Below are 21,077 nucleotides of genomic sequence, written 5' to 3'. Positions count from 1 at the left end.
TGTGTGATGTGCACATCTTAGATAGTTTCACTGATGAAGTGTTAATCACTTTGTGATCTCGCTTTATTTTCACCTCACTGGTCTTTCTCACTGGATCTGTGCAGGCAGTTGGTCTAAATCACCAGCTGTCCTTCCTGTTACTGAGAAACAGGAAATATGTACAACTATGTCAGCTGGACTGTGTAAGCAATGTAATCAGTATAATGAAGAAAAAGTACACTGCCACGTTTGTTGCTTGTCATTATGTCAAATATCCCAGATGCAGCTTGCTATATTTGTTGCCACGGATATTAAATAATATGCTAGTTGCTATTTTTAGTTTCCATTATACATTTAAAACTGAAAGGTGTTTATGCTAGTAATTAAATGTTTTTGTATCATTTTGGTGTACAATTGTTTATACCCACCTGCATAAACCGGGCGCTTGTATACACAGCTGGCTCAGCCTGCAGGTGAAAGAACTGTAGTGCAGCTCAAGGACACAGTGGTGCTCCATCACACAGAGCTTGTTTAATTGCCGGTGTGTGTCCTCTGTAAACACTGTCTTAGTTAGAGCAAAGAAAATAGCTAATGCCTAACACAACAACTGCTCTATCTTAAGGGCTCACATCTTATTATGCTTTACTATTCATTCAATTTCAATTCCATTCGATGCATCCACATGGGACAATAAACTGCAGAAGTTCCACAGTAATGTCATCTCTTTGTGTTTATAATATTATGTAAAGTTTAGTTATAAGGAATGAGCTGAACTCCATATATTTTCTTGAAAGTAATAGTTCCTGAACTTGCTTTGATTTAACTGCTTTTCTTTTACTTTCATTTAAACTTTTATCGATCAGAGGCTAATGAGCCACATCTGTTAGGAGATTAGGAAACCTTGTTTATAATGCTATAGCTACAATGCAATGGCTTTTAATAACAATTAAATTTTTTTTAACATTGGTTGCCAAAAAACCTTTTGTACAGCTGCAGGTGTGTTTTACAATTTTACCAATGTAAAAGCATACCTTTCTTATGTCCTTAATTAAAAAAACATAAATCCTTACATTTTATTCAGTCCAGGTCTGTAGATTTATTAAATTAACCAGAAGTCTCTTAGCACAATGCTAGGCTTTTAAGAGTTTGGAGTGGATGGCAGACAAATAAGCTAAAAAGCTACTGTAAATTCCAAGTGTCTTGACTTTCAGAGCACTTCATTATAGAGGCATGAATTTGTAAGCAAATTGTATTGTCTGTAGTCCTTTGAAACCCCTTGAAGCATTTTCAACAGTAGGTGTTGCTTTCGCATTGTCTCTGTCAGTGTCTGTGATCCTTATATGCATGGAAGAAAGAAAATTGCAGCTTTTACAATATTTTTTGTCTTTTGTCCTTCACTGAAGTTTAATGTGAATGATTCTGATTACTTTATTACCTGTTGGTTTTCCTGTGGCATAGCTGACCTAGATATCTTAAATATGTTAAGTAGAGTTCCTAATTTACCTGACAAAGAGAAATGGCTGTTTTAGTACTGATTAATTGCGTAATGTTCACTTATTTACACTCCAGATGCATTACTGGCTCAACTCAGCTGAATTGCTAGTTTACAGTATGACTGAGCTGCTTGTCTATTATTGTTGCTCTGTCCTGGCTGCATCCACTGATATATTAGCTGACATTTGTCACAGGCAACACTTGTTGGTGGTCTATGACTCATAAAAAGTTGGCATCTAGTGTGAACAGAGTGAGGTTAAACATCATTCCACATTTGTGTAAATGATCTTTTAATGCCTTGAAAGGTTGCTAAGTGATGCTAAAATGACATTCATCAAAGGTGTAGACAACACTTCTTGGAAAGTACCCATAAAATTAGCATAGATCTGATATTCCACTAATTTTCATGCAATTAACAGATGGCTAAACAAAACAAAGATGGCATCTGGCAACGCATTTCTCTGTGGAGGAAGCAGAGACTTATTGTAGCAGGACACCACGGTTGAAAAGGGGATGAAAGACATAAAGATGAGGGAAATAAGAAACACTGGGATTAAAGATGATTCAGCAGAGTAATGCTGTTTGATGAGAATTCACTGTGATCTCACCACGGACAGCTCGCAGGGGCAATGGCTGAGAGATCTCTCTTGTTGCCTTCAAGGCAAAGCCCTGTCCTGTCTAGGGAGGATTTTAGCCATGGGTATAGTCCTGACTTAAACCCAACTGTTCCTTCTTTCTCCATGTTGATGATGCCTGTCGCTGGAGTGCATTTGTTATCTGTGACCTTGTCAGAAAATATTATTATACATCAACTTTAATGAATTTGCCTTCTAATGAAATTAAATGGAGCACTGCACAGCTTTAAGCAATGCTATGACTTTATGATAAGTTGCCTACAGAGTCACAATTAATACTATTCCTGATGCTACCTCAAAAACACTGCTAGGCTAGTAATCTTGTTTTGCCAGACACAACTCATTCTTTATTTTGGAAATTGTATGTAATTATGGATTTCTAAGTGCAACAGTTTACATAAAGCCAATCAATGAATAGCTAGTTACATTTTAAAGAGTGAAGGCAAAACCTCATATTAGCACCTATCATATGTATATTTACTCCACTTAGCTGCTTTGCCTATGCTTCTTTTATTAACAACTAACACCTTATTTTCATTATATGAAAAAAAAAAATCAATGCTCTTGATTATACAACATTATTGCTCAACCTACCACTTTTAACATGACTCAAGCATTAGCGTCTTAGTCATTAACTCCTGGTCGGTGTGGCTGATGCTGAACAGAAAGGTTTGTTCTGACACAAAGACACATTTCCAGATTCAGCAGATGGCAGATGTTCACAGGACATTAAGACATAAGATTCAGCTCCCACGTCATAGCCAGAGTCATTCCTTCAAAGGCAGACAGTTTTACTGAAGACTAAAACCATCTCCCTTGTGCAGCCTTATAGTGAACAAATTTTCTGGGAAGTTGTTGTCAAGGTGGATAGTGCCTGTCGAATGTTTGGAACCACCTTGTCTTTTATTGCTTTTGAGACCCATGCATGTTCCTTTTGTTTACATGCAACAAACTAAGTAATGGGCAAAAAAACACAGAAATTGCACCGTGAATCACTGGAAGAAGGTTCTGTAGACAGATGAGTCCAAATGTGACATTTTTTTAGCTCTAACAGAAGAACTTATGTAAGACTGAGAACAGGAGAGAAGATGTTAGAAGACTGCCTCACACCCACAGTCAAACATGGAGGTGGAAGCTTAATAGTGGGATGTTGTACTGAAGCAGGGAAGGTTGGAGACTTATTCTGCATAATAATAATAAATTACTTAACCAACATTGCTACCATTCCATAATTCAAAACTATGCAATTCCATCTTTCCAGTGTTCCAACCTTCCAGTGTTATCGGCCATGGAATGGCCTGCCCAGTCAACAGACCTAAATCTTTTAGAACTGCTCTGGGAAGAATTGGATCACAAGGTCAGAAAGGAATCTCCAACTAACGGAGAACATCTTTGGCAAGTTACACAATAGGCATGGCAAATTATTTCAGATGAGAGATTGGAGAAACTAACTGTCTGGATGCCAAGTGTGCACAAAGCTCTTATGTTAAGGGAGGACTTTAAAAAAAAAAAAACATCTGCACATTTATATTTGGTCTCTCATGTGTGCCTTAGGGATTTCTAGAAAATATCAACTGAGCAAATCCCATATGTCTTTCTTTCTTTCTTTCTTTCTTTCTTTCTTTCTTTCTTTCTTTCTTTCTTTCTTTCTTTCTTTCTTTCTTTCCTTTTTTTTCATCAACAGCAGTAGGACTTAATGTTTTACAAAAAAAATAATAATAATAAAAAAAAAAATAAATAATAATAATAATAATAATAATAATAATAATACAGTGGTATACCTATAAACGATCTTATTGGATATCAAAGTACTTTTATGTTAACCGGATGAAAATGTTGATTTAACAATATAGCCCTTGAACAAGATATACAATGGCAGAAATTAAAAAAAAGCATGAAGCTGGGGTGGCCATGTTATAATCTGTGTGTATTTACTTTTAATAGTTGGATCATCATTAACTCTTCACTACATGCAAAAATCAACTCTGAACATGACTCTTGTTAACATTTTGACTATTTATATTGTCTGTTGTTCAATAACAGACAACATTCAACACTTTCCATTCTATTTATCTTCATGTAACTTGCCATTTAAAGTTTTAAAGTAATTTAAAAAGATTGGAAAAGTTGCATGCAGGGTCATGACTGAGAATGGAATGAAAGCAAAGAAAACTTAAAAGAAGTAACAAGAACAGATATAGAGAATATATTTTCTACAGAGTTGGACAAGCTGATGAGATGGTGCTTTGGAAAGTCTTATTTTGGCAGTAGTGCATTCTTGTTGGCCTTTTAAGGAGATGGATGGATGAGGATCAGACAGCTGTGAAATGGTCTCTTGTTCTAAAAGAAGAAAATGTTTGTCTTCCAACACAGGGACACATCATTAATTTATGTAACTCTGACTGCTGTTTGTCTGTGAGACTTTCTTAAAATGTGTTGAGTATCATCAAGGGAGCCAGGCTACAATTCTTGACATTTCTTCTGTTAACCTTTGTAATGATTTATTGAACAGAAACTGCAGTTTTCTAGTTTCTTTAGCGAGAGGAACTCAGTCATAAATGTAGTATATTAACTGAAATTGTGCCTGACTGTAACAGACCATTTTGTTTATTTTTTTAATCTTAAATAAAGCAGTGAGAGTGGCTAGCAAAAACTACCTCAGACCACCTAAGGAACAAAACTTGGAAGGAACCTATTCTTCTCTGGGTGATTTTTTGTTTTAGTACCCAACTCATCATATTAAAGTTTTTACAATAACAGAAAGCAACACACTAACTGTTCTCTGGTTATTATTATTGTTATTATTATTATTATTATTATTATTATTATTATTATTATTATTATTATTATTATTATTATTATTATAACACTTTTTATTACAGTTTCTGCATTTATCTTCTATATTTTTTTAATATCCAATCCGAACCATCTTTATTATTAACATTAGACAAAAAATGCAAAGATTCTAATAAGATTAATACACGTTGTAATCACATTTATTCAATTAAATTCTAGGATTATAGTTCCAATCAGTGCCAACATCAACCTCATGAGATATCCTAATGTAACTGGTTTACATTAATAATACATGAATAGGTATTGAATTTCAATTAAGTTGAGTAGATATATATATATATATATATATATATATATATATATATATATATATATATATATATATATATATATATATATATATATATATATATATCTTCTTCTTCTTCTTCTTCTTCTTTCGGCTGCTCCCATTAGGGGTCGCCACAGCGGATCATCCGTCTCCATACCACCCTGTCCTCTATATCTGCCTCTTTTACACCAACTACCTGCATGTCTTCCCTCACCACATCCATGAACCTCCTCCTTGGCCTTCCTCTTTTCCTCCTACCTGGTGGCTCCATCTTCAGCATTTTTCTACCAATATAATTCATGTCCCTTCTCTGCACATGTCCAAACCATCTCAATCTCGCCTCCCTCACCTTGTCACCAAAACATCCTACATGTGCTGTCCCTCTAATAAACTCATTTCTAATCTTGTCCATCCTCGTCACTCCCAACGAAAACCTCAACATCTTCAGCTCTGCTACCTCCAGCTCCACCTCCTGTCTTTTACTCAATGCCACTGTCTCTAATCCATACAACATCGCAGGTCTCACCACAGTCCTATAAACTTTCCCTTTCATTCTTGCAAATACTCTTCTATCACAAATCACTCCTGTCACTCTTCTCCACCCACTCCACCCTGCCTGCACTCTTTTCTTTACTTCCCTAACACACTCTCCATTACTTTGCACTGTTGACCCCAGGTACCTGAACTCCTCCACCTTCTTCACCTCTTCTCCCTGCAACCGCATCACTCCACTGCCCTCCCTCTCATTCACACACATGTACTCTGTCTTACTCCTACTGACTTTCATTCCCCTTCTCTCCAGCGCATATCTCCACCTCTCCAGGCTCTTCTCAACCTGCTCTCTACTCTCACCACAAATCACAATATCATCTGCAAACATCATAGTCCAGGGAGACTCCTGTCTGACCTCGTCCGTCAACCTGTCCATCACCACTGCAAACAGGAAAGGGCTCAGGGCCGATCCTTGATGCAGTCCAACCTTCACCCTGAACCAGTCTGTCGTACCTACTGCACACTTTACTGCCGTCACACTGTCCTCCTACATGTCCTGCACCACCCTCACATACTTCTCTGACACACCTGACTTACTCATACAATACCACAACTCCTCTCTCGGCACCCTGTCGTACGCTTTCTCTAAATCCACAAATACACAATGCAGCTCCTTCTGTCCTTCTCTATACTTCTCCATCAACATCCTCAAAGCAAATAAGGCATCTGTGGTGCTCTTCCTCGGCATGAAACCATACTGTTGCTCACAGATGGTCACCTCTTCTCTCAGCCTGGCTTCCACTACTCTTTCCCATAACTTCATGGTGTGACTGATCAACTTAATTCCCCTGTAGTTACTGCAGGTCTGCACATCTCCCTTATGCTTAAAGATCGGTACCAGCACACTCCTTCTCCATTCCTCAGGCATCCTCTCCCCTTCCAGAATCCTGTTAAACAATCTGATTAAAAACTCCACTGCCATCTCTCCTAAACATCTCCACGCTTCTACCGGTATGTCATCTGGTCCAACCGACTTTCCATTCTTCATCCTCCTAATCGCTGCTCTCACTTCCTCCTTACTAATCCTATCTACATCCTGCTTCACCAACTCATTCATCAGCTGCTCAAAATACTCCCTCCATCTTCTCAACACACTCTCCTCACTAGTCAACACATTTCCCTCTCCATCCTTTATTGCTCTAACTTGCAGTACATCCTTCCCAGCTCGGTCCCTCTGCTTGGCCAATCGGTATAAATCCTTTTCTCCTTCCTTAGTGTCCAACCTCTTATACAGTTCCTCATATGCCTTTTCCTTGGCTTTCGCCACATCCCTTTTAACCTGCTGCCGCATCTCCTTGTACTCCTGCCTACTTTTCTCATCACTCTGTCGATCCCACTTCTGTTTTGCCAATCTCTTTCCCCTAATGCTCTCCTGCACTTCCTCATTCCACCACCACGTCTCCTTGTCTTGCTTTCTATTTCCAGATGTCACACCAAGTACTTTTCTAGCTGCCTCCCTCATCACTCCTGCAGTAGTTGCCCAATCATCCGGCACCTCTTCACCACCACCAAGCCCCTGTCTGACCTCTTCCCTGAACCTCACACTACACTCTTCCTCCTTCAGTTTCCACCATCTTATTCTTCTTTCAAACCTTACTTTCCTCCTCTTCTTCTTCGCCTCCAAAACCATCCTACAGACCACCATCCGATGCTGTCTAGCTACACTGTCCCCCGCCAACACCTTACAGTCTCCAATCTCCTTCAGGTTGCATCTCCTACACAGAAGATAATCCACCTGTGTGCACCTTCCTCCACTCTTATACGTCACCCTATGATCCTCCTTCTTCTTAAAATACGTGTTCACCACTGCCATTTCCATCCTTTTAGCAAAATCTACCACCATCTGCCCTTCCACATTCCTCTCCTTAAAACCATACCTACCCATCACCTCCTCATCACCTCTGTTCCCTTCACCTACATGCCCATTAAAGTCTGCCCCAATCACCAATCGTTCTTTCCTAGGTACACCATCTACCACTTCATCTAATTCACTCCAGAATCTTTCTTTCTCCTCCATCTCACAGCCAACTTGTGGAGCATAGGCACTGATGACATTTATCATCATCCCTTCAACTTCCACCTTCACAATCATCACCCTATCAGAAACTCTCTTCACCTCCACTACACTCTTACTGTACGCTTCCTTCAGAATCACCCCTACACCATTTCTTTTCCCATCCACACCATGATAAAACAGTTTAAACCCACCTCCAATGTTCCTGGCCTTACTCCCTTTCCACTTGGTCTCCTGAACACACAACACATCTACCTTTCTCCTCTCCATCATATCAGCTATCTCTCTCCCTTTACCCGTCATAGTACCAACATTTAAAGTACCAACCCGAACCTCTACTCTCCTACACTGCTCCTTTTCCTGCCGTCTCTGTAGACGCCTTCCTCCTCTCCTTCTCCTCCTTCGGCCAACAGTAGCCCAATTTCCACCGGTACCCTGTCGGCTAACGATACCTGTGGCGGTCGTTGTTAACCCGGGCCTCGACCGATCCGGTATGAAATTCTCATTTGTGATCCGCATATTTGATTTGGCACATGTTTTACGCTGGATGCCCTTCCTAACGCAACCCTCCCCATTTACCCGGGCTTGGGACCGGCACTAAGAGTACACTGGCTTGTGCCCCCCTAATGGCTGGGTTATTTATATATATATATATATATATATATATATATATATATATATATATATATATATATATATATATATATATATATATATATATATATTTATTGATTTATTTATTTCTCAGGCATGTCTTATAAATGAATTTCATTGCCATTATTATGTTTTTTATCTGGATGTAGAATAGATAATGCCATGATGTGTTCCACTTAAAAAGAAGATCTGGATGGTTCTGTCGCTGTGTTTTAGAGATTGTGGAATGGGAAGGTGCCCTATGATTGCTTTTTTGTGCACATGGATAGTGTGTGGACTGTACATGTTCATTTGTGAATGTATTTGTGTTTAGCCAGGCTCAGGCATACTAAAGTGTGACCAAACTGATGATATTTGTGATTCTTAGTTCTGATTGGTTATTATCATAGCCAATCAGAACTATTTGCTGAATTATTATGACAAGGTCTCTGAATTTGTTGGCTACTCCAAGTAGCGATTACGAAGTTCGTAAAAGCTGTATCATTACGCAGGTTAAAACATGTCACTTGAATATGGATATGTTTTTTTTTTTTTTTTTTAACATACTGCCTATTAGCAGGGTTGCTTTAAATAAAAAAATGCTAGAAAATTTGTCCACTAGGCAACTGCAAATAATAACTAGTAGTGCAGACTTGGTTCATTGGTAAGAAGATTTGTATAATAATAATTTCTAATATGTATTTTTGAATATCACCATTATTAAGCACAGTTGCTCAGCCAAATAATTCCAGACCAAAATTGCAACTTTTCAATTATATTTTTTTAACTTTCATTTTATTTAATATTGTATTATAAACAACCAAAAATGGGTAGATAATATGAAATCATTATTAAAGCAAAATAATACTAAAAGCTAAAGTAACCACATTATTCAGTTTAGGGTAATGGTGGATATACTGTATACCGTGGAAGGGATACCAGTTACAGCAATCCCAAAATAAATATGTCAGAAGAAATAGATATTTAACAACTCACCAATGTCACCATCAGTTTAATTAATTTAGAAAACTGTTTGTGATGAAAAATAAAATATAAATCATGCAGCTCTCTTTCCTTGTGCTAAACTAGTTGGTGTATAAAAAGACTTTTGTTTCGGAATATATTATTGAAAGAATAAATACAATTTTGTTTAAACTCTGTCTGCATAAATAAAACCCAGATCCACTGAAGCATAATGAAATTTCTCATTTTCATTAAGTAAACATTTTTTCCCACTTATTAATCAGGGTTTTAGAGGTTTTGTAATTAAGATTTTAGCACAAAGCAGAAACACAGCAGTTCACTGTAAACAAACATTCACATTGAGAGGAAATATGTCCACTGAATTTTTTTATCTTAATAGAGCAATTTGACTTGTAATGAAACATGTAAATTAACATTGTTTAAGCATTATTTTCTTGACTCCTGGTCACCTGGTTCGAGCATGTAAGCATGCTGGTTATACTTCTAAACTGTGTGACCCTGGGCATGTTCCAGCCCTGCGAGGACGTCACATGCCAGTCTGAGTGGTGTGTCATCCTTCAGGTAAGCACTGTGAGCACACAATTAAAAATTATTTATTTATTATTTATTCATCTGTAACTTACTTGTAATGTACTGTATATTGCTCCAGTAATCAAAGAAGGAGGAAATAAACTTGGCCAAATCTCAAGTTGTTAGTGTAACTCTGTGAGTCCCCATGGCCCTCCACAACACCCCATTAGGACTCCAAGGGAACTGTATATCTGTGGGAATGATACTGGTCAGCACATTCAGACAGTGATTTCGGTATGATTCAGTCAGAAGGTACCTAACAGGTAGCACATAACCCATGGCTTTCCCACTCCATCCTACAGGTTTGCCATATAGTTTATGTTGCCTCCTGTTGAGAATAATATATATATATATATATATATATATATATATATATATATATATATATATATATATATATATATATATATATATATATATACAGTGAGGAAAATAAGTATTTGAACACCCTGCTATTTTGCAAGTTCTCCCACTTAGAAATCATGGAAGGGTCTGAAATAGTCATCGTAGGTGCATGTCCACTGTGAGAGACATAATCTAAAAAAAAAAATCCAGAAATCACAATGTATGATTTTTTTACTATTTATTTGTATGATACAGCTGCAAATAAGTATTTGAACACCTGAGAAAGTCAATGTTAATATTTGGTACAGGAGCCTTTGTTTGCAATTACAGAGGTCAAACGTTTCCTGTAGTTTTTCACCAGGTTTGCACACACTGCAGGAGGGATTTTGGCCCACTCCTCCACACAGATCTTCTCTAGATCAGTCAGGTTTCTGGCCTGTCGCTGAGAAACACAGAGTTTGAGCTCCCTCCAAAGATTCTCTATTGGGTTTAGGTCTGGAGACTGGCTAGGCCACGCCAGAACCTTGATATGCTTCTTACAGAGCCACTCCTTGGTTATCCTGGCTGTGTGCTTCGGGTCATTGTCATGTTGGAAGACCCAGCCTCGACCCATCTTCAATGCTCTAACTGATGGAAGGAGGTTGTTCCCCAAAATCTCGCAATACATGGCCCCGGTCATCCTCTCCTTAATACAGTGCAGTCGCCCTGTCCCATGTGCAGAAAAACACCCCCAAAGCATGATGCTACCACCCTCATGCTTCACAGTAGGGATGTTGTTCTTGGGATGGTACTCATCATTCTTCTTCTTCCAAACACGTTTAGTGAAATTATGACCCAAAAGTTCTATTTTGGTCGCATCTGACCACATGACTTTCTCCCATGACTCCTCTGGATCATCCAAATGGTCATTGGCAAACTTAAGACGTGCCTGGACATATGCTGGTTTAAGCAGGGGAACCTTCCGTGCCATGCATGATTTCAAACCATGACGTCTTAGTGTATTACCAACAGTAACCTTGGAAACGGTGGTCTCAGCTCTTTTCAGGTCATTGACCAGCTCCTCCCGTGTAGTTCTGGGTTGATTTCTCACCTTCCTTAGGATCATTGAGACCCCACGAGGTGAGATCTTGCATGGAGCCCCAGTCCGAGGAAGATTGACAGTCATGTTTAGCTTCTTCCATTTTCTAATGATTGCTCCAACAGTGGACCTTTTTTCACCGAGCTGCTTGGCAATTTCCCCGTAGCCCTTTCCAGCCTTGTGGAGGTGTACAGTTTTGTCTCTAGTGTCTTTGGACAGCTCTTTGGTCTTGGCCACGTTAGTAGTTGGATTCTTACTGATTGTATGGGGTGGACAGGTGTCTTTATGCAGCTAACGACCTCAAACAGGTGCATCTAATTTAGGATAATAAATGTAGTGGAGGTGGACATTTTCCAGGGTCAGAATTCTAGCTGATAGACAGGTGTTCAAATACTTATTTGCAGCTGTATCATACAAATAAATAGTTTAAAAATCATATATTGTGATTTCTGGATTTTTTTTTTTAGATTATGTCTCTCACAGTGGAAATGCATCTACGATGACAATTTCAGACCCCTCCATGATTTCTAAGTGAGAGAACTTGCAAAATAGCAGGGTGTTCAAATACTTATTTTCCTCACTGTATATATATATATATATATATATATATATATATATATATATATATATATATATATATATATATATATATATATATATATATATATTAAAGAATGCATTCAGACCCTTTGAGTGATGTACTTCTGGTAAAGAATAACAGCTTCCTGTTTTGCTTTGTACACAGTGGTCATGTGTAATTTCTGTGTCACTTTGTACACAGGCATTTGATGACTGCATCTTTGCCTTTTTCGCTGTGGAGATGGTTATCAAGATGATGGCTTTAGGGATTTTTGGATCTAAGTGTTACCTTGGAGACACATGGAACCGCCTGGACTTCTTCATTGTCATGGCTGGGTGAGAGATTCATATTCACTGTAAAATCAGTTCTATAACAAACTTTCTTGCAATAAACCCCAAAGGGAACAATATTAAGCTTTTACTGGTGTTAACAACAAATCATCAGGAAACTAGCAAGAATTAAACCAATATACATATAAGACTTCTTTTGCTACTATTTGCTGCATTCGCTGTTTGGGAGAAAGTTCTCTTTTATTTGTGTATACAAAGGTAAAATCATGATAATCAGAAGGTTTTATGTAAATTGAACACACAAATATGATTTAAATACTAGTTATTATAAGTACATTTGCGACCCCTGATGCAGCATATCAGTGGGCTAATAAAAAAACCCAGGTTTGAGCAGTGAGAGATCTATACTTTTTGTCTAATTCCTGCTTATTTCCTAAAAAATGATTTATTGTTAAGAACATTGCCCAGGCTTGTATTTGGAGCACTAATGTGCAGTAAGTACTATGTCAGCAATTCTTCTGCTACAGAATGTATCCATGGAGGTTAATAAATGTGGCCTAGCACACTAATATTAAATGTTCTGTATAAGGTTTGTTATTCATGAGTTACTTCTTGCCAGCCAACATTTTATCAATAGACTAGTTAATAGCTCAATATATTTTCATTTAATATAGACAATAAAAGGTGGGATTAGACAAGAAAACTTAAAACAGTAAAATAATAATAATAATAATAATAATAATAATAATAATAATAATAAATAATAATAATTGGGAGAATAAATAAATAAATATATATATATATATATATATATATATATATATATATATATATATATATATATATATATATATATATATATATATATATATATATATACTGTATATATATATATATATATATATATATATATATATACAGTGGGTACGGAAAGTATTCAGACCCCCTTAAATTTTTCACTCTTTGTTATATTGCAGCCATTTGCTAAAATCATTTAAGTTCATTCTTCTTCCTCATGAATGTACACACAGCTCCCCATACTGACAGAAAAACAAAGAATTGTTGACCTTTTTGCAGATTTATTAAAAAAGAAAAACTGAAATATCACATGGTCCTAAGTATTCAGACCCTTTGCTGTGACACTCATATATTTAACTCAGGTGCTTTCCATTTCTTCTGATCATCCTTGAGATGGTTCTACACCTTCATTTGAGTCCAGAAATTTTTGATTATACTGATTGGACTTGATTAGGAAAGCCACACACCTGTTTATATAAGACCTTACAGATCACAATGCATGTCAGAGCAAATGAGAATCTAGGGTTAGGTCAAAGGAACTGCCTGAAGAGCTCAGAGACAGAATTGTGGCAAGGCACAGATCTGGCCAAGGTTCCAAAAAAATTTCTGCTGCACTTAAGGTTCCTAAGAGCACAGTGGCCTCCATAATCCTCAAATGGAAGACGTTTGGGATGACCAGAACCATTCCTAGAGCTGGCCGACCGGCCAAACTGAGCTATCGGGGGAGAAGAGCCTTGGTGAGAGAGGTAAAGAAGAACCCAAAGATCACTGTGGCTGAGCTCCAGAGATGCAGTCGGGAGATGGGAGAAAGTTGTAGAAAGTCAACCATCACTGCAGCCCTTCACCAGTGGGGCTTTATAGCAGAGTGTCCCGACGGAAGCCTCTCCTCAGTGCAGGACACATGAAAACCCGCATGGAGTTCTCCAAGATGGTGAGAAATAAGATTCTCTGGTCTGATGAGACCAAGATAGAACTTTTTGGCCTTAATTCTAAGCGGTATGTGTGGAGAAAACCAGGCACTGCTCATCACCTGTCCAGTACAGTCTCAACAATGAAGCATGGTGATGGCAGCATCATGCTGTGGGGGCGTTTTTCAGCTGCAGGGACAGGACGACTGGTTGCAATCAAGGGAAAGATGAATGCGGCCAAGCACAGGGATATCCTGGACGAAAACCTTCTCCAGAGTGCTTTGGACCTCAGACTGGGCTGAAGGTTTACCTTCCAACAAGACAATGACCCTAAGCACACAGCTAAAATAACGAAGGAGTGGCTTCACAACAACTCCGTGACTGTTCTTGAATGGCCCAGCCAGAGCAATGACTTAAACCCAATTGAGCATCTCTGGAGAGACCTAAAAATAGCTGTCCACCAACGTTTACCGTCTAACCTGACAGAACTGGAGAGGATCTGCAAGGAGGAATGGCAGAGGATCCCTGAATCCAGGTGTGAAAAACTTGTTGCATCTTTCCCAAAAAGACTCCTGGCTGTATTAGATCAAAAGGCGGCTTCTACTAAATACTGAGCAAAGGGTCTGAATACTTAGGACCATGTGATATTTCAGTTTTTCTTTTTTAATAAATCTGCAACAATGTCAACAATTCTGTGTTTTTCTGTCAATATAGGGTGCTATGTGTACATTCATGAGGAAAAGAAATGAACCTAAATGATTTTAGCAAATGGCTGCAAAATAAAAAAGAGTGAAAAATTTAAGGGTGTCTGAATACTTTCCGTACCCACTGTATATATATATATATATATATATATATATATATATATATAAAATGTAAAATAAATAAATAAAGGACTATGCTTATTACAACTTATCCTAATGTAGCTAATTATTAGGGATGCAAATGAATATAAATACATTATTTAGATTTAACAGAATGATATATTGTTTTTTTTTTTTTTTTTTTGTTTTAAATTACAGTGAAAGTTTTTACATTTTTCTGTAAAGTAACCAGCCCAAAAACTAAAGTAAAGTAAAAAATGTAAAAAATTATATTAATGGCTATTGTTGTCAATAAAACATTGAACTTCTGGTCTAGACCACATCTGCTTCAAGATTATTTCAAATAAAAAATTGCATTTTTTCTTCTTCAGGAATTCTTTGCACCGCTTTTCCACTTTATCATTGTCTAGTTTGGACAGAAAGGCTATAATTAGTTAATGAACTTCTCTAAGTGGCAGGTACGGCTTGCTGGAAGTGTTTATTCCTGGTCTATATGTTCGTAGAGATAATTAATGATCAAGAGTTGTATTTTAAAAACATGTATAATGGCACACAGCACATACAGTGATTAGTAGGTGTAAACACAATCTGTGGAGCGAGTCATCAACAGAGTGTACACATCAGACTGGTATTAGGAGCCATTGAATACAACACCATTAACTTTTAAATTGGAAAATCATTGAAAAGAATCCTGAGGGGAAAAAATTTTACTCCCATTAAAGTTACTCGGAATGCACCCAATCAACACAGTTAAGTACATCATTAAAATCACCCTGTTTATATCTATTTCTTGTCCTGCTCATTATTGTGTACAAGTGATTTGCACACATAGAGTCGTACTGAATCCAATAATGAAATTGTAATACAAAAAGCCTCCCAAGTCTTGAATCTATTTTTAATAATATAATAGTAAAGTCAAATAAATATATGCACCCTCTACCTATTCTATCGATGTAGCTAATTAATGGAACCCCAGAACATAAGACCGCATGGAATAATTTTTTTAGTCCAGGGCTAAAGTCAAATTGCTTGCTATTCAAAAAGGTCTTAGTTTCTGTTTCTGGATATGACAATGTACTGTTCTGTTCCAATAAAGGATGATGGAGTATTCATTGGATGGTCACAATGCTAGCCTGTCAGCCATCCGGACTGTGCGTGTGCTCAGGCCTCTACGAGCCATCAACAGAGTCCCCAGTAAGTAACTGTGTAAAATGAATGCTAGAAAGTATGAAATGTCACTGTCAGTAAAGCAGTTTTAAGCACAGAGATAATCGCCAGAGAAATATGAGAAGGCAATTTGAGTTGTTCAGTTAACGAGCAAATTGTGTCATTTAGTGACATTTTAATTGGAACTATTTCACCCCTAATTTTTCATGCAATAATATAATCATCCAGTCATGTGGCAGCAGCACAATGAATATCAAATACAAAAATCATGCAGATACTGGTCCAGAGCTTTAGGTCAATTTTCACAAAAACAGTGTCAGGTCTAAAGGGGACAACATACTACATGTACTCTTATTAAAGTGGCCTGTAAGTAATTTTAAGTGATTGCTTGCAAAAGTGAGTGTGTTTTCACAAATAGCATCCCAACATTTAATCTTTTGTTTCAGCAATTATTTGTGTTATTAGTTTCTACTTCTTTTTTACTTCTCATCACATTGGATCATGCATCTCCATACCTCCCTGTTTTCTACATCATTAACCACCTGCATTGTTATCTTCCCTCACAACATCCATAAACCTCCTCCTTGGCCTTCCTCTTTTCTTTCTTCCTGGTGGCTCCATCCTCAGCATTCTCCTACTAATATACCTCATATCCCTCCTCTGCACATATCCATAACATCTCAATCACCTTGTCTCCAAAAAGTCCTACATGCATATGATCTCTGATAAACTGTCCATCACCATTGCAAACAGAAAAGGGCTCAGAGCACATCCTTGTTGCAGTCCCACCTCCAACTTGAGCCAGTCTGTCTACTGCACACTTCACTGCTGTCACACTGTCCTCATACATGTCCTGCACCACCCTCACATACTTCTTTGCCACACCTGACTTCCCTTATACAATATCACAACTCCTCTCTCAACACAATGTTGTATGCTTTCTCTAGATCCACAAACACACAATGCAACTCCTTCTGACCTTCTCTATACTTCTCTATTAACATATTCGAAGCAAACATTACATCTGTAGTGCTCTTCCTCGGCATGAAACCATACTGTTGCTCACAAATTGTCACCTCTTCTCTCAGCCTGGCTTCCACTACTCTTTCCCATAACTTCATGGTGTGACTGATCAACTTTATTTCCCTGTAGTTACTGCAGGTCTGCACTACATTCATAAAAATCGGTACCAGCAAACTACATCTCCATTCCTCAGGCATCCTCTCAATTTCCAGAATCTTGTTTAACAATCTTGTTAAAAAACTCCACTGCCAACTTCTCCATGCTTCTACTGGAATGTCATCTGGTCCAACCAAATTTCCATTTTTTATCCTCTTAAAAGCTGCTCTCACTTCCTTCTTACTGATGCTATCCACTTCCTGCTATCTCCACATCATCCAACCTTCTCTCTCTCATATCCCTCATTCAGATATCGTGGTGAGTTAGAGTCAGGAGTTTCCTCCATCATTTCCTCCATTAAAAATATTATGTTTACTGTTACTGATGCTGAACTGTATGTTCAGGCATAGTAGATGCCACCAAACGACAATCGAAACATGTTCAAACAGAGCGTGCACTCTACCCTAAATGGTGGCTTGCTCTGTGCCACCTTGACCAGTTAAGTGTTTTATCCACTCATAAATAAAAAGTGATTTCGCAAATAAAGACTGATTACGTAAAATGTAGTTGAGTAAAAAGATATTTAACTTTGAAATGTCGTAAAGTTTAAGCAAAAGTCTCCCCAAATGGATACTTTTGTACAAATATGCCAAAAAGCTACAGTAACGAATAACATATACCTTATTACTGTCCAGCACTAATTTTGTGACACAAATGTGTTTGTAAACAGATGTGTTTGTTTCCTTTTTTGGAGCAAGTTTTCACTGTGAAGCAGGTTGTAAATTCAGCGCTACGTTATGCCTCTCCCTGCTGCTACAGTATTAGCAATTTCACTGTAATTATAGTGATATAATAGTGTGATTCATCTGCCTGAGTCCAAGGGTGCTACTAAGGTGGAATCACAAGCAATTTTACCACTTGGAAAAAGTGTGTGTGTGTGTGTGTGTGTGTGTGTGTGTGTGTGTGTGTGTGTGTGTGCGTGTGTAGGTGTGTAGGTGTGTGTACGCACATTTGTTTGACCCTAGCTGTTCATACCTGTAGTCTTTTTATTTGAATCGACTTTTTTTTTTTTTTTTACTTACAGACAGTGTATTGCTCAGTCAGCATTATTGTGTAGGAGTGTATGTGCTTGTGCTGGTCTTCTCATTTTTCTCCACTATGTGACCAAGCACTCCTCCAGGGAACTCATTACCCTGGCCATGCTTTGCTTGGGCCTGCTCTTAGATGGCTCTGTGCTGTCTAATGTGGAAGGCATGGACAGGCCACATAGAGCATGTTTTCTCTCTACTCAAGCATGTCCATTTAAGACTCTCTCCTAACCAAAAGATTCACCCAGATTACAGTAGCCATATATACTTTCACAGTCATACATATACCCAGACTTGTTACTAATTAGTATTTGTGTAGAATAAGCCCTGTAACTCAGATAGCTATTTCCTTTTGTAATCTGTTTGCATTTTTGGCTTTTGCAGGCTTCAAATCAGAAAGTAAGACACGCACAGACAAGGCATAAACTGGAATATGCAATGTGTACACTTACACACTTTCACTAGAAAACACATTCATTTGATGTATGTCAACACTAATGCATTTTATTTAAGACAAAAAAAACACATTTATTTGATCTCAGACAGATTTCTAACACCAGGACAAAACGGTATAATGTCAATATGGTGCACACCTGAATATATATAAGACATAATGCTTAACTGGATTATCACTGGCCAGAGACTGGGACACTTTTGCTTCACTAAAAAACACTGAGCTCCTTCTCGAAAGAAACTTGTTGGATTATTTGGAACAGCAGGTGAAATCTGAAATTTGTGCCGAATTGCACCCAGTTAGAGGAGAAGTGGGCTAAATTGGCAGAAGCAAGACACTCCAATTATTGAGAAATTGCACATGCACTTGATTTCTGTGTTCAAAGAGTATAATACTGAAATGCAGATGAATTATCTTTGTGAAACTACCACTCCACCACATATTTTGTCGCATTTTGAAGGGAATTGTATGATTTTCATATTTTATATTTTATGCCAGAATCTTAAAAATTCATAAGATGTGGGGTTTTAGGATTTTATTTCAGTTGTTCAGTCCATCTCATTTGTAGAATATTTGTGGAAACATAAATGTAAACAGCACTAGAACTGATTAGATTTTGGAATGAATTCAAACAGGATAAACCAATAGTTTTTAGTTAATAGTAGTCACAGACAGACTTGGCAAACTGAGATGTTTTTGATGCTGCCAAAAATCTGCTTATTTGTTGGCAAAATTGAATGTTTTGTTTATAACATTGTTTATAACATAAACGCATATCTCTCTGTCTTTCTCTGCTGCCTTCTCTGTGCAGGTATGAGGATACTTGTAACTCTGCTCCTAGATACTCTGCCTATGTTAGGCAATGTCCTCCTCCTGTGCTTTTTTGTGTTCTTTATATTTGGCATTGTTGGGGTGCAGCTTTGGGCTGGTCTTCTAAGGAACAGGTGTTTCCTGGACAACAACGCGAAGGAGTAAGTGACTTTTTGTTCTCTTCTTGCTTTCCTTCCTGCTTTCCCCCTGTCTTTCTAAAAGTGCGTCAGAGCTTTAGATGTTATCCAATGTGATAGTCAGCTCTTGCCACCAGCAATGACATTTCAAAAGCAGACAGTCCAGTAAATTGAACATCACACCCTGGTGTTAAATCTGTGTTGTGAAACAGCCCCTGAGCAACAAACATAAATATACAGTAACCCCCCCGCTTTACCGCGGTTCGAATCTTACGCCCTCGGTTTATCACGAAATTGCATTTGCCACATAATTAATTTGTTAAGCAAACAATAATTTGTCTCGCATATAGCATGATAGACCAAAATACTTATAGGGAATTGTTTTTATGGAGTTTTATGTTGAAATAATGAAATATATAAATGCAAATATAATTATTAATTAAAAATTAGTAACAATTAGTAAAATGTTAATACAATACAGTACTGAATACATAAAATAGCATTTTTGGGGTGGTGTCCGTTTATCGCGGTTTTTCATTTATTGCGGCCAGTTTTGGAACGTAACCACTACGATAAACTGGGGATAACTGTACATCTAATATATATAAATAAAACTGTAGCAGGTTTTAATGTTATGGAACAAATTAGCACTCTCTTCATGTTTTGTAACTCTGTTAATCCCCAAAAGCTAATTCTGAGCTATTGAGCTTCACTGTTCGATCTCTAATGAGCTGGTGGGAAGACTTGGTCTCTATTTTTACAAGGTTTTTATAATATAATTGCAGAATGATGGTGACAAGGCTTTAAATTGTGGCCTTCATTCACAAGTAGTTACCAATAGTCTCTATTCAGAAATAGTCATAATTACTTTTTTTTTCTTGTCTATAGCTACTTATTATGATAGAGTATAATTACATTCTTATTTGCCCATTTGACTCCTTCTTATCTAGGCAATGAGTGATGAAGAAAATTCCCAGTATTCTCCTTTATTCTCTCAACAGTTTGTATAATCTGTCCTTCATGAGTCCATATTACATGCATGAGGATGGGGAGGAAAACCCATTTATCTGCTCCACAATAATTAACGGCATGCTCAAGTGCACCGACGTGCCCCATCACAAGGAGGGTGAGATGGAGTGCAATCTAAATGCATCCCTTGGACACAGCTTATCTGGCCCTGATACCAGGAACGGTTGCGTAAACTGGAACCAGTACTACAGTGTGTGTCAGCCTGGGGAGCTTAACCCTCACAAAGGGGCTGTGAACTTTGACAATATCGGATATGCTTGGATTGCTATTTTCCAGGTAATTGTATACTGATCATAGCGCAGTTCAATGACTGCAATGTTTTGTTATAACAGTAACAAATGTCCTTTTTATTGGCTAAATAACACTGTTCCATCAGGAATAAAGAGTCCTATTAAACACACTTTTGCTGCACCAAAAAAAAAATGAAACACCTTCTGAGCAAATGTGATGTTTTAGTCATCA

The 21,077-nt window shown here is 37.7% G+C and overlaps 1 protein-coding gene across 4 annotated transcripts in view; it reads left to right on the top strand.

Annotated features, from left to right (window-relative positions):
* cacna1ha (calcium channel, voltage-dependent, T type, alpha 1H subunit a) overlaps nucleotides 1–21,077 on the top strand; it is an 85,648-nt gene that overhangs the window by 32,996 nt on the left and 31,575 nt on the right. For all 4 annotated transcript variants that reach the window (XM_083524683.1, XM_083524682.1, XM_083524680.1 and 1 more), the window contains exons 3-7: nucleotides 9,868–9,979; nucleotides 12,193–12,326; nucleotides 15,908–16,005; nucleotides 19,451–19,610; nucleotides 20,588–20,891. In XM_083524683.1, coding sequence (XP_083380809.1) covers nucleotides 9,868–9,979; nucleotides 12,193–12,326; nucleotides 15,908–16,005; nucleotides 19,451–19,610; nucleotides 20,588–20,891 — 808 coding nt within the window. The remainder of the gene's footprint in view (nucleotides 1–9,867; nucleotides 9,980–12,192; nucleotides 12,327–15,907; nucleotides 16,006–19,450; nucleotides 19,611–20,587; nucleotides 20,892–21,077) is intronic.

The sequence above is a fragment of the Silurus aristotelis genome, assembly GCF_946808225.1.
Source record: "Silurus aristotelis genome assembly, chromosome: 21".
Classification (NCBI taxonomy): domain Eukaryota; kingdom Metazoa; phylum Chordata; class Actinopteri; order Siluriformes; family Siluridae; genus Silurus; species Silurus aristotelis.
Note: the sequence above shows the minus strand (reverse complement) of the source record. Positions and strands in the feature narration are given on the sequence as shown.